Source organism: Parasteatoda tepidariorum, chromosome 3 (genome assembly GCF_043381705.1).
Source record: "Parasteatoda tepidariorum isolate YZ-2023 chromosome 3, CAS_Ptep_4.0, whole genome shotgun sequence".
NCBI lineage: Eukaryota > Metazoa > Arthropoda > Arachnida > Araneae > Theridiidae > Parasteatoda > Parasteatoda tepidariorum.
The window spans coordinates 27,375,979-27,390,465 of record NC_092206.1 but is presented as its reverse complement, the minus strand read 5'-3'; the positions used below and the strand labels follow the sequence as shown (position 1 = coordinate 27,390,465).

The window sequence follows — 14,487 nt, the reverse complement described above, 5'->3', positions numbered from 1 at the left end:
TAGGATTCCACTTTCGTTTCAACTATGCGATTGAATATCTAAAACATAGTTATATTTTTTGTAATAATTTGTGTTATTTTCTTAATATAGCCACATTTTTGTAGTAAAGATTTTCCTTAAAAAATTTACATGAATTTAAAAATAACCACATCTTTTTTCAAAGTTAAAAGAAAAAAATATTTGCAGTATTTATTAAATTTACTTAGTAAAGATACATATTAATCTGGTTCAATGATATCTCAAAGAGAAATATGCTTTCAATTTTTTTTCATTTAAATTAGTTTCTAAAAAAGAGCCAAAAGTTTATGACATATTCATGATACAATATAAAACATTTACTTATTATATTTTAAATTTTCTAAATACGTCATTAATTTTCTAAACATAACATCATAACTATAAACCAACTAATATTTTTTTTATTAGAAAAAAATCAAGGTTCAATTTTTGATTCTTTTTTCCTGCCTTTGAAGATTTCAATTTTAAATACTTGTTTTGTTTCTATGTTATGAGTCATTAAACTGAAAATGAAAATATAAATATTTCCGAATATAATATGAAACTTATCATATTAACTTTAAAAATACGAAGATGTCTTAGGAACTTTTATTTTCCTTTTAGGCAATTTAGCCATTTTTGCACGCAACCTGTATGCCAGGAGCAAAAATGGGGAGTCCCTGTTCCTCATAGACAGTACTGGGTAAGCTAAATTTATGATTTTTGCTCAATTAAAGCCAAATAGTAAGTAACTCTATAAAAATTTTACTTAGATAGCTTATAGAATATAAAAAATATAACAATAAAGCTCCAAATAAACAAATCCAAAGAAACTGAAGCGGCAAAATATTACTTTACTAAAAAAAAAACTCCATTTGTTTATAAAATATACAGGTTGGAAATAACAGTCTACATGTTTCAAGCGCTGAAAAATAGGCACCTATTTTCAAGACCTGCCAGACCCGAATGCAAAGAAACAGAAGTGATTTGAATTACGCAAAGTTTAATAAATGCTAAGTCAAATGTATACAAAGTTTTAACAGAAATTTACAATAAAGATGAGAAACAACAAATGTTTTTATAGTTTTGTTTCTCATCTATACTTTCCATTTTTCATTGGCAAGTTGACGCTTATTTCAAATCACTTATGTTTATCTTATTCATGTCGGGAAGTCTTGAAAATGGTTGTTTATTTTAGAGCCCTTGAAACATGTCGACTGTTATTTTCAATCTGTATATTTTTGAAGCAAATTAAGTTTTTTGTTAACTGAGTAGAGCCGGCATTATTTTGTGATATATCTTATTATATATTTTATTACATATCTATTACGCTATGTGTTCCTGAAGTAATGTGGGCCTGTGGCGTACATTAACTTTTCCCTGCATAGTTTGGGATGCATAGATTTCGTCTTTCCAGTTCATGTACTCTCGATATAAAAATACTGCAAGAACACATTACGACTACTTTGGCGACCATTGACAGAAACATGCTATTGAACGTATTTTATAATTTTATAACAGTCATTGAACAGCCGACCAAATATTGTGTTTACAACTACTAATTTTTAACTCCATGGCCTTGTAATTTTTAACCTAATCCAGAAGACAAGAGAAATCCTGGATCAAATATTGGGAGAAATTTGCTTTCGTGTCGGACTTTTGCTTGGAACTAACTCGCATTTGCTTTACATGGAGAGGAAAACCACGAAACCCCCCCACGGTTAGTCTCACGGCAAGGAGACTCCAACAGATGATCCGTCTACCACTGAGGATGTTTAACGCCAGCACTGTGGTCTTTTCAAGCCGGATGCGGGATCCGTATCTATCAGCCATCGCCGGGATTCGAACCCGGTTCACCTCATTGGAAGGAGAACGCTCTATCCCCTGAGCATCACTGCTCAATTGAACGTATTACAACTGTTATTGAACAGCCGACCTAATTTTGGATTTACGACTACTAATGCTCAACTCCGTAGCCTTGTAATTTTGAGCCAATCCGGAAGACAAGGAAACTCCTGGATCAGTACCCCCAGNTCCCGCGGTTAGCCTAACGACAAGGAGACTCCAACCGATGATCCGTCTACCACTGAGGATGTTTTACGCCAGCACTGTGGTCTTTTCAAGCCGGATGCGGGATCCGTATCTATCAGCCATCACCGGGATTCGAACCCGGTTCACCTCATTGGAAGGTGAACGCTCTATCCCCTGAGCCATCACAGCTCTATTGAACGTATTGATGAAATTGGATTACTATTGATGAGTGCTCCCGAAGGATGTTTTAAGGGAATGTGTCTTTTCTACATATCATCTGCTTTTACACGCTCTTAAATTAATAATCCTTTAAACTGGATGAATTATTTAGGTTAATTATGTATCGCACGATCAAGTTTAAAAGGTACGATAAGATGAAAATTAGCCCTATATTACGCTAATTTGAGTGATTATTTAGTTGGACGTACTCCAATTTTTTTAACGGTGCATCTGTGCATTTATTTACCATATTATACAAATTTGAGAAAAAAAATATAATTCACCACACATCAAAATTTCTAACTGTGTATCAGTATTTACAATTTGAAGCAAATTTTTTTAATATTATAGATTCAATGCACAGTAAACTTTATAACCGTTTATCGTTACATAACAAATTTAGTAATATTTTCTTCATTTTTTTACTTCTTTTAAAATGACATCACTAAACACATGTTCCAAAAGAAAGAAACATCAAGAAATCTTTTCAAAATTAAGCTTCTTTTTATCATATATCCCAATAAAACATTTCATTGAAATGATTAATTTAGTTTAAATTTAGCTTTCTCGAAAAATTCTTCAGAGATTTATCGCATAAACATGCTATCAAAGAACCAATATACAAACAGTGAAGTTAAGAGAGGCATACTATCCCCTAGGGTTAAACGTTTCCAGTTATTGATCTACTTGATAGTTTATAAGATTTATGGCGGAACGTCAGCGGTTCGGTATTGGGGAATTTAAATAAAAGTTTTATCTCTAAGGTTTGTAACAATTTTTTGATATCATGATGATATTACGCTGAGTAAAATATCGGAAATTGTCTTTAAAGTTGCATTGTGATTTTTATGTTTGAAATAATAATCGTGCTTAAGGCTTACATTTTCGATAACAAACTGAAATCTTTTAAGCCTGCATTGTTCTTAGCTGATTTTCATTTTATTATTAGTCGTTTATACATATAAAATTTTTTTTTTATTAGAAAGTAATATACTGCGAATGGGTTCTTCATAGTTGTTGAATTTAGAAGAGAAAAAATAATTAAAGATTTACACACGTACAAGAGCATTGGAATAATTAATTGGTTGAGAATAAAATAAAATAACAAACAAAAACATAGATGGCAAGAAAGAGCCCAATTAAATACACTAAAGATAAATATATGCAGCACAAGAACAGGTAGCGGTTTTACTGCGTTTAATACAAACAATATTTGGAGCTCATGCTAAGAAAAACAAAGTTATTATAATCAAAATCTGATTTAAAAAAACAATATGGACGTGGTGGCTCAGGGGATAGAGCGGTCGCTTTCCGATAAGTGGACCAAATTTCGAATCCTGGCTTCCGTCAAATACAGTGTTGATGTAAAATATCCTTAGTTGTAGAGAGATCATGGGTTAGAATTATTTTAACTTGGGTTAACTGTGGCCGGTTTCCCCCTCTATGTAGCGTAATGCAGGTTAGTTTTATCAAATAGTCCTCCACGAATTAAATACTTTCCTTTATTAAAAGTCCATAAAAAGGATAATAATATTTGTAAAATTTATAATTATTTTCTTGTGTAAGTAAGCTCATTTTATTAATGTATGTTAATCATAACGAAACGAAAGGATATTTAATTTTATGACGATAATCAAAAGTATTTAACTTTATTTTATAACCGTCGTTGAACAGCAGACCCAATTTTTGGGTTAACGACTATCAATGTCCAACTCCGTAACCGAGAAATTTTGAACCCAATCCAGAAAACAAGGGAACTTGTGAATCAAGTTTTCGGAGAAATTTGCCTTCGTGGAGGACTTTTCGATGGAAGTAACCCGTATTTGCGTTACATGGACAGGAAAACCGCGAAAACCTTCCACAGTAAGCCTGATGGCAAGAGGACTCTAGCCTACATTCCGTTTTCCGCTTAAGATGTTTTACTGTGAAAACCGGGTGCGACCGGGATTCGAATCTGGTTCACCTGATTAGAAGGCGAGTGCTCTATCCTATGAGTCAACACGGCTCAATCAACCGTATTTGAATAAAAAATGAGAACTAATTTTACTCCCTTAACACTATATAACGATCACCTTACGTAATATAACAGTTCATATTAGAAATAGTTTTCATCTCTCTTTAGTTTTTACACTTTACGATATTAAGATTCATAACAGGAAACATATAATCTCTCTTTTATTTTCTCTTTTATTTTCTCTTTTATCTCTCTCTTTTATTTAAAGAAATTGCTTAAATAATAATTAAAATTACTATAATTTTTGAACAAACTAGGATTTTGAAAAATTCTCACTCTAATTGCGTTTATAATTCAAAGTGGTTCAACGTCCAGTAGATAGCCTATCATAATTTTTTATTGGCTATTAGTTTAATAGTTGTTCATTCTCGAATATATTAGCGAATCGTAAATTTTTTTAAATCATTGAACTTCTTGTAGAATTTTCAAGTAGTCTTGTAGAATTGTTCAAGTTTGTAAGTCTTATTGTTTTTGCGTTGTAAAATAAAATGTAACTTAAAGCAAAAAAAAAAAAAAAATGAAATTTGAAAAGGAAAAACCCGGGGTTAAATTGCAATAACTTTCTAACAAGCGGGAATTTACAAAAAAATGTTCTTGTGCCAGGCTTATAAAAAAACTTTTATTCAGCATGTTAAATTTCATCTTTGCAGTTGCATTCTGTAGAGCGGTGTTCTGTAGAGCGGCACGGATGGTATTTTTTCCTATGATAATTCTTGAGCTAATTGTCGATAAAATGGATTGTTTCTTTTTTATTTTATTTCATCGTAGATATGCCTTGGTAATTTAAAGTTTCAAAGTCTTATAGTTTATGCGCAGCATAACAAAATGTAATCTTAAGATGAATATCAAAATAGCTTCGGCGGCCTTTGCGATTTTTTTTATATAGAAAGATGCAATTTATGAATAGTACAATTTTATCATATGCAAATAGAATTAATAAAAATATGTGCGCATTTTTCATAAAAATAAAAACAAATTTTTATTTATCCCTTATAGGTGCCCTACAGACCCCAGCATTTTTCCTGGACTCAATTTAGACGCCCGGGACCGCAAGACACTTTTCGCCAATTTCAAGGCTTTCCGCTTCCCTTCCACAGGTCTCGTCAATTTCGAAGTTCAAATTCGCTTCTGCCAGGATCAATGCAAACCGGTATTATTTAACTCTAATTATCCTATTTACCAGAAACACACATTTCCGAAAGACCTTAATCTGTAATAATTGTTCATTTCCAGGTTCGCTGCGCCAATAATATGGAATCCTTTGGAAGAAAGAAAAGAGAAGTTGACGCATCACTTCCATCACAACCTAGCAACAGTTCAACTGCACCACCCACTCATCTCACCAAAGAACATGATGCCGAAGCCCAAGCTTTTCACGCCTCTCGCTCTATGAATTCAGAATCCACACCTCTTTCAACACGTAGATACACGCCAGCTCCAAATCACAATAACGGAACAGGAACAATGCGGGGGCAGTCAAGAGTTACTCAAGTGTTCCGGACTTTCCGTATTATTGGCTCGACAGCCACCACTCCGTTTATGATTAAAAAGGAATCTGATAGTCCATCGGAAGCAATCAGAGCTCATTATAATTGGAGGAATGTCCACAATCTCCCTAATAATTACCATCATAGAGGAGTGACTGATGGTGATGCCAGCTCTCGAGGTACGGCGATCAATCTTGGAATGACGGATGGTCGAGACCCAGTTGCAATCGATCCTAATAGATGGCGCTATCATACTGCTCAGGCTGCAGAGAATGAGTACTCAGTTTTGCCGAAACGGGAAAGACCATCCTCTTCGAGAAATACACCGGTAAATAATAGAGTTCCGTATTCGAGATCTACATTCCAGGGTCATCGAAATACAAATTATCCTCCGGCACAGGGAACAACTGTAAAGCACACAAATAATTACCCAAAATTTAAAAATGGGTCGGCTACATTTTTAGGTCATCTTCCGCCAAGTTATGGACAACATTCACCTGAACCTCGGAAACAAGCCACTGGTTTTTTCCAACATAATGCACAAACCAACCAGAAACAGTCCATGAAACCTAATGCATCATATATGTATGACAATCTTAGAGCTAGACAAATTCCAAATCGTTACAATTCTTATAATGTGGGTGAAGGAATGAGGCAAAGGAATGGATCTGGTGTCACTAACGATAAAGTATCTTCGAGTTATAATAAAGTTTCAACAGAAGTACCGCCATCTTCTCTAACTACACCAGAATTGATCATTTCCACTATGGTACCTGTACCGGATGAATTACCTCTGTCCTTAGCCATCATGGTTGGCGAAGATTCTGGAGTTGAGGCTCCATCATGGAAAGCAAACAGCAAGCACTCCAATTCACACGGTAAGTTCCAAATCGAGCAGTTACAGTAATTAAACAATTTAGTCATTGTATTTCACTAAAATTTCAAGTAGTTTTAAAAATTCAATGCATCGAAAGCTATCCTTTTTAAATGAATTTCTTTTCCTTTCAATAGGGCAAATATTAAGCTTCACTGATGTTTCATATTCCGATACACATTGCTTGATTTCCTAACATAAGATACGTAACGGGATACATAACCTATGTATGGTGTGATTATGTATTGTATAAGATCTAAAACTAGCTATGCCAGACTACGGTTTTATGTTATCTATGTAATAAAACCTCACGATATCATACTAAAAAAAAAAAGAAATGAAACAAAATAAAGGAATTAAAGATTTGAACAGTGCATCGGGGTCCTGGGAGCCATTGTTACAAGAAGGTAATTTGCAGAAGGATAGCAGAAAATAAAATTATTACCAAATTTTCTTCGGAAAAAGATAAATTTTATTTACATAGAAAAAATTAATACGCATTTTCACACAATAATTATGTTCTAATCCTTATTTAAAAAAGGTTATCTCATTTCAACAACCTTTCTTCTATGTTTTTAGCTTTGAATTTTAATACATCACTACTCGTAGACTGTTAGAATTTTCATTCTAAAATGATGGTGAAATCAGTAGTCTTTTCATCCAATTAACAGTAAAGTTTACTGTAAAGAGCATATTTTACCATTACAGTTCTGAAAACGTTTACAAACAGTATGACGATAAGACTATAAATACGAAATTATACGGTTTTCAACCATTTGTAACTAGCATGGTTTCAAAACAGTAAAAAAAAAGAAACTTAATTGGACTTGGGAGATAGATTTTTCATTAGGTAATTGGAATTTAAAAGTGCAGGACATGAATTTGGGAGTGTGGGACTCGGGAAATTCTTCATGAGTTGAAAGGAATGGAGGAACTATTGTGATGTCACAGCTGGGACTCGAGTCCCTGTTCTGTCGGTCGTGAGGTGGACAAATTATAGTACGTACTCAGCTGCAAGAAACTAAGTTGCTTTATTGGGTGGGATTAGTTGGTGTGATAAAATTCTGGTTGTTTAACCGTATTAGGTGAGCGCAATTAATAAACGGTTTTTCTTACAGTTAATAGTTTGAATGCCATCGTATTTATTGTTATTTGACAGTTTTGTTTGAATATGGTAAAACATTAATTAAATACATTGCTATTTAAAAATTTTTTCGAGAAATTTCTAAGAGTATACATTATTTTCAAAAAAACTCATAATGTTAGCAACTTATGATTGAAAATTTGTTTGAATGTGGTTAAATTGATTTGTTTGAATATGATAAAATATTAATTTAATAAATTATTATTTAAAAAAAAATTTCGAGAAATTTCTAAGAGTGTACAATATTTTCAAAAAAACCCATAATATTAGTAACTTATGATTGAAAATGTCTAAACAATTATATTTACTCTCTATTCTGAACATTTTTTTTTAAATAAATTAATTACTAAATATTTACTGTCCTCCAATGCAGCAATATTTTCGAGCTATCAGCTATCTTCTTCACTGTAAGCTCATTCAGATAGTGCATGTTCCATGACATATTACTTCAATAAACCGTCAAATATCTTATTTGGTATTTTCAGTTAAATCTGGAAGATGACAAGTCCTATTGACATGTCGGGTTAGCAAGGTTAGCGCTCTGTCATACAATCGAAATACCAATTTGTCTTCCTGATGCCAGAACTAAGTCTTCATTCCCCAAGATTGACCTTTGATTTCTGCAATCTTTGCTCTGTTGTCAATGCATTCGGTTTGTTTAAATCTGATGTTCGGGTCAGTGTAAATGTTTGGTTTAACTTGCTTCGATCGGCTGATCCAATAGGGCTCCAATTTAACTACCCTATCTGCATTCTCTGTTTAATTAAATAACGAGAACATAAAGTATTTCGTGAAGTTGTTAACGTCGCAAATTAATCTTGAGGAGGAGTTTAATAAATGAGCAAGTTTTACTCCGTGTATTTGTTATTCGAATTTGTTGAAAAAGAAAAGGAATGAGACATTTATAGGATTTTCTGTGTAAGTAAATAAGCGAACAGCATTTATATCAATTAAAAAATAAATAAATAAAAACGTTTAAATGGCATATTCGGAATACTTTTGTGTTTCTGAAATAATTAATTTTATATTAGAATTAGTTTTTTTTTAAGGTATCCGGCTTGTTTTGAAGCATTTCTTTGAAAAAAGGTCCAATTAATCTTTAAATTTAGGATTAGTAAGCAAGGACCCAGAAAATTATAAATTTAAAGTAAAGTTTAAAAAGGTATGAAATATTTTTCAAAATAAGGAAAAAATTAAAACTTACAAACTAAAAATTTTTTATGTCACGTTAACAACTCTACAACTAGCTGATATGAATAAATTTCAATGCAGCTTTTTTTTCAGTATCAATAATGTCATTACTTACGGTTTGAACCGAAATCTTTAAAAAAAAAATGGAACAAGATACTTCGTTTAATTTTGAATTTTTGAAGAAAAAAATCTAAAGATTCTTATTTAAAGCTTGATAAAAATAACAAATTTAAACTGAGAATTTAGTTTTTTGTTCAATGGCTCTCTAGCATTATACAAAATCTACATTCAAAATTTCAAGGAATTTTTATTATGCATATATACATGTTATTTGTTTGTAATGTGTGTTAGCATAAAGAAATGTTCTCAAAATCAACGTTCTTAAGAATTCTGAAGTGTACGAAATTTCTGTCACCAAAAAAAAAAAGAAAGAAAAAAAAATCATAATTCGAAAATTAATGTTCGAAAATAAGTTTTAGTGATCTCAAAAACTTAATTTATTCAAATAAATAAGGCTTCAAATACTCAAAACAAAGCAAATAACATTTTAACATCGCATTCCTGAGTTTACTTCCGGTTTCGTATTCCTCTGTCAGCATACGAGAAAAAAAAAACTGTAATTTTATTTCTAAAAATTGGAGATAAAAATTTTCAAAGTGTTTTGGAAAGCTAATAAACTAAAGTTTGAATATGGTTAATAAAAAAAAATCAAAATTGCCGATTTTCATCTTGTCATATACCTTAAAGACGCCTTCAATAAACGATTTCCCACTTAAAGAGGAGGGAGAAGCACAATTTGCGATAAAAGGGAAGAAAGGGCTGCCAAATAGTGTGACATCACAAAAAGTTTTAAAGCTTTTATTAGTGAACAACTTAAACACTTTTATACATTTAGTTTTTATATCTCTCATCAGAATAAGTGGCATCCATCCATTATTGTTGTTATGCTAACAAATGCCAATAAAACATGTTATTAAAAGTTAAAATAAAATTTGAAATATGACCTATAACTTGTTTTGTTTCCGATCCGCCGGCATATGTTTATGCAATACAACGTAACGTGTGACGAAGGAATAGACTGTAAGTGTGGCACTTTGTCACAAAGGGGAAAAAGGAAAGTAAAAATATTTTAAAAAAAATTGTAACATCATTTATGGAAGGCCCCAAACAATATTAAAATTTCCTTTGAAATGTAAATTTTAACTTACATGAATGTAAATAATTTTAATGAATAATTATAAACTTCAATTAACTAGAAATGAGAGTGAATATGAAAAATTTTTTTAATTTTATTTTAAAACTGATAAACTGTGAGTTGAGTTTAGAATCAAAAAGGAAGCTGCATAGTAATTAAAATGTCTGTGAGAACTAAGTACTTAAAGCTATATTGACGTTAACAAGATCAAGGTGGAGTAGTGCAGCTGTTAGTTCGTGAGGGTGGAGCAGTTTTTACTTGTGACATCAAGATGTATTTAAAGATATTTTCATTCATTTTGAGTGTATTATTTTACTGGTTGATCAAAAGGGAGCTGAAAAGAGATGAGTCTGTGAGTACAAGTACTCAGGGAAATACTTCCGAGGGCAGCACGGTAGTTTCAGAGCACTGATGCCGTGCGTTTGTTTCATTCATTTATTTATTTTTCTCGTTTTTCACGCTATTTGACTTTTTTGGGACTATTTCTTTCTTTTCAGTTTTGTACTCTGTTAGATCGAATTAAATGCACAATATGGAGTTCTGTTTTACAGTTTGAGATAAATCAGTAAAGAATCGTGAAGAGCCCAGCACTCAAAACATAGGGAAATTTAAAGCTTTTCGCGTGTCTGTGTGCCACTCAATAATTATCTACTGATAGTTAAAGTAAATTTATAACCCTGTTCAGATTTCCAATTTTTGAAATATTCATTACACATTTAAAAAAAAATGAATAAGATAAATTGCCTTTAGGTGAAGAAGCATTATAAGTGTGTGGTTTCAAAATGCTACTTTCTGAACAGAAACTTTAAAATTTTTGATTCTCATATTCAGGAAAGTCACCACACTATTTAAATTGCAAGTCTTGTGTTATTAATATTCTCTAAAGACAAATTTTTGCTTTTTCGACAATATCTTTGGAACTGCAGAAGTAAATTTTCTTCCAATGTTATAAGGAAAAGAGTGATTAATATTTTCATTTAAGTAACAACACACTACTCAATACACGCAGAAAACAAACCTTGTATGTTTTCGTTTAACGCTAAATATAACTTATAAGAACACTCAAAATTATCTTTAAAAGTTCAAAATAATTTATCCAGAGTCAGAAATAAATTACAATGAGAAATCAAGTTCATGTTTATATCATTCTGATTTCATTAAACATTTAAATTATACATTTTAATCGAAATAATCATTTATTCCAGCAAACAAAACCCTTTTGCAAATGTAACATTTCTTCAAAGAGACTTTTAAAATCACAGTAATATTTACACTTATAAATTCAAAGCAAAAGAACTATATTCTTTTAAAAGTCTGTACTTTTACAAATGACATATTACCAGCACTTAATATTTAAATCTCAATAGACCCTCGTTAGAATGAAATAGTTGAACTGAAAACTATAATTAATTCGAACAAAAGAATGCTGTTTTGATTCGAGAGCTTATGATTTCCAGCAGAAGTTATGCACTTGAACCTTAAACTCCAAACGTAAGCCTGAAGCTGCTTAGGGATTTTTCCACAATAAATATATCTCCAATGTAAACACACACTGATAGAGAGTAATTTACGTTTAATTGAATATCATTGAGCATTGAAATCTTTCTCACTGAGCTCTGCATCTCAACTTCAAAGAGTGCGATTCGATGAAGCAGAAGTACTTTTGAAATGGGCTAAGGAAACACTCCTTTTCGAATTTTCAAAAGAACTCTGAGATCAACCTAGTAAACAACAACATAATGTTGGGAAATCTCTTGTGCTCACTGGTGACATTTCGAACATCCCTTCCCCCCTTACAAACATACATAAATGAGAAAGGTATGTCCTCTTTTAATCCTTCCCGACCCCGGGAGAATTTCTGGAGCTTTCGCAATTCAATGTCTTGTACTTCAGAAAGAACAACAGCCCATCCACCTATATAAGGAAGGATTTAATTACGATGCTATCAAATTACGCGAAGTTCTTGTTCCCTTAAGGGGGCTGTATCATCAGGGGTTGAGGGAGGGAGGAATCTCTAGCTGCTGCCACTCAAAACTTGTATTTTCCAAAGCCCTGAGGTACCCACATTTCTCCACTTAAGTGAAGAGCACATCATGAGCAAAAATTTGTTTCTAAAGAGCACTTAAAGAAAGTTTAGAAGTTTTCAATATGTGGACCAGTTCAAGCATCAATAGCGCGAGGAGGATTTAAATTATTTTTTGATTCATTATTTTTCATGAGCAAGTACATCGCCAAGATTTATATTTATGAATTTATATATATATTTTAAAAGTAATCATTTGTTGTCAGGAATAGAAAATTAAAGTTTTTGATACATAAACCAACGAAGTTTTTTTTTTGGAAAAAGAGATTTAAAAAAATATATTATAATATCTTCGTATGAAATTGCAGAATGATTTCAAAAATATCAGGAAACTGTTTATATGTATAATATCTATATTATAAAACAATACTTATGGTCTAGTGGGGTAAAATAAATAAATAAAAATAGTGAATTCTGAATTAATAAGATTTTATCAAAAATTTATATCTGTTATTATTTAAATCACTTCTACATGTTGTTCCAATATTTTTATAAGTATTTTTCGCATCATTAATTTCTAAATAATAATATATTTCTACTCTATAGTACCTAGCTCAAAATATTTCAGGAATGATTATTATTTAAAATGAATGTTTAAATAACGGGTATAGTACAAAATGAGGGCCTAAGTTAATGTACTTGTCACAAAATTAGCTTTTTCAGTGTTAAACTATAAAATCAAATTCTTAACATTTATTTTTCCATTGAAAAAATGAAAGTAACTTAAATTTTTCTGATTTCTAAGAAAAATCATTATTAAAAAAATGCAATCATTACAAAACTTCGCTAGCAGTGAAATAAGTAAAAAATAACAGCCAAACGATCAATCCAGCTATTTTTATTTTATTGAGCATGCATTCTGAGCAGTATCTCCTTTCCTAACATGCATTTGAAGTGAGTCCAATTTGCTCAAACTCGAATTTCAAATTATGGCTATTTTCTAAAACTACCATTCTGAGCATTGTCTAAAAGAATAAAGTAATCAGGCGATATGTTGGCTAAAATTACTGTCAAGAATATTGTGATTATAGAGACAGTGTATACAAAATTACTATTTATAACGCATTTTCTTATTCGATGAAATGAATCGCCATCGTGAGCAAATAATGTACTTAGCCCAGAAACAGCACTAGAGGAAAAAGAATTAAAATAATCTCTTAAGAACTAAATTGAATACTACATTGAAATTTATTTCTAAGCACTTCTATGTTTATTATCAATAATAATATTACAATTATTGAAATACATTAACTATAAGCCATCGGAATATAGTAATGTAATGAACAGGCAAAAAAATATAATAATAGAATTATAAGTCATTCAATTGTTATAATACAATAGTAAGTCATTGAAATATAATATTACACTTATTAATTATTGTACATTTTTATTTCACACAAAGTACCAGACAGTTATAATGCATTTAAGTAGATTTATAATAAACGAGTCACTTTCTTTCTCTCTCATCCCAAGCAAAAACGAAAAAGAATGTTAAATCAATAAAATATATAATTTACTCCAAGCATTATTTCAAATGACATATCCTATTTACACTATTAAAAGTTCGGGATTGTAAATTTTGGGAGTTGTACGCGCAAAATTACCAGAATACTTTTCAAGAATGTGGCGCTGTCGAAAGAGGAAATAGACACCAGAGCAAGTATTGCACTTGGAATAGTTTGACATGCAGCGGGGGGAAAAATGCTGTATAATTTTTTCACTCCACAGCGTTATCTGTTGTCAAACTCTGCAACTATTTTTAAAATAAAAAAATAAATTTCTGGTTTTCTAAATAGATAGCAGTAGTCTGAAACTTTTTATCACTTTTCGTCTTTTTTTTTATTTTTAATTTTAAAATAATTCTATGATTTTTCTGATGTTCTAATTACAATATATATATGAAGAAAATATTATTCGATAAAATGAGTTACAACCACATAAGAGAAGAAAACTAAAATCATTAACCACGTAAAAACAAGATAAATAGCAAAGCAATACTAGAAATAGCAACCTAACCATGAAAAAGGAAATATATTTAATAAAAATTAAAGTGGAAGCACTGACAATTGCAATATAATTGGAATTTTACATCTTATACTTTTTCGTCAATTTTCATAATTTTTGTATTTATTTCTTAACTTTTATTATATATATATCAACTCCCAAAATTTACAATCCCGAACTTTCAATAGTGTAAATAGGATGCATCATCCTTTTCGTTTTTACGATAGAAAGAAAGTTATATATATATA

General features: G+C 31.1%; 1 protein-coding gene across 1 annotated transcript in view; it reads left to right on the top strand.

Moving 5' to 3' along the window:
* Positions 1 to 14,487, top strand: part of LOC107443837 (uncharacterized) — a 126,529-nt gene that overhangs the window by 105,917 nt on the left and 6,125 nt on the right. Inside the window, exons 19-21 of the mRNA XM_071179091.1 lie at positions 622 to 700; positions 5,258 to 5,411; positions 5,495 to 6,626. Coding sequence (XP_071035192.1) covers positions 622 to 700; positions 5,258 to 5,411; positions 5,495 to 6,626 — 1,365 coding nt within the window. The remainder of the gene's footprint in view (positions 1 to 621; positions 701 to 5,257; positions 5,412 to 5,494; positions 6,627 to 14,487) is intronic.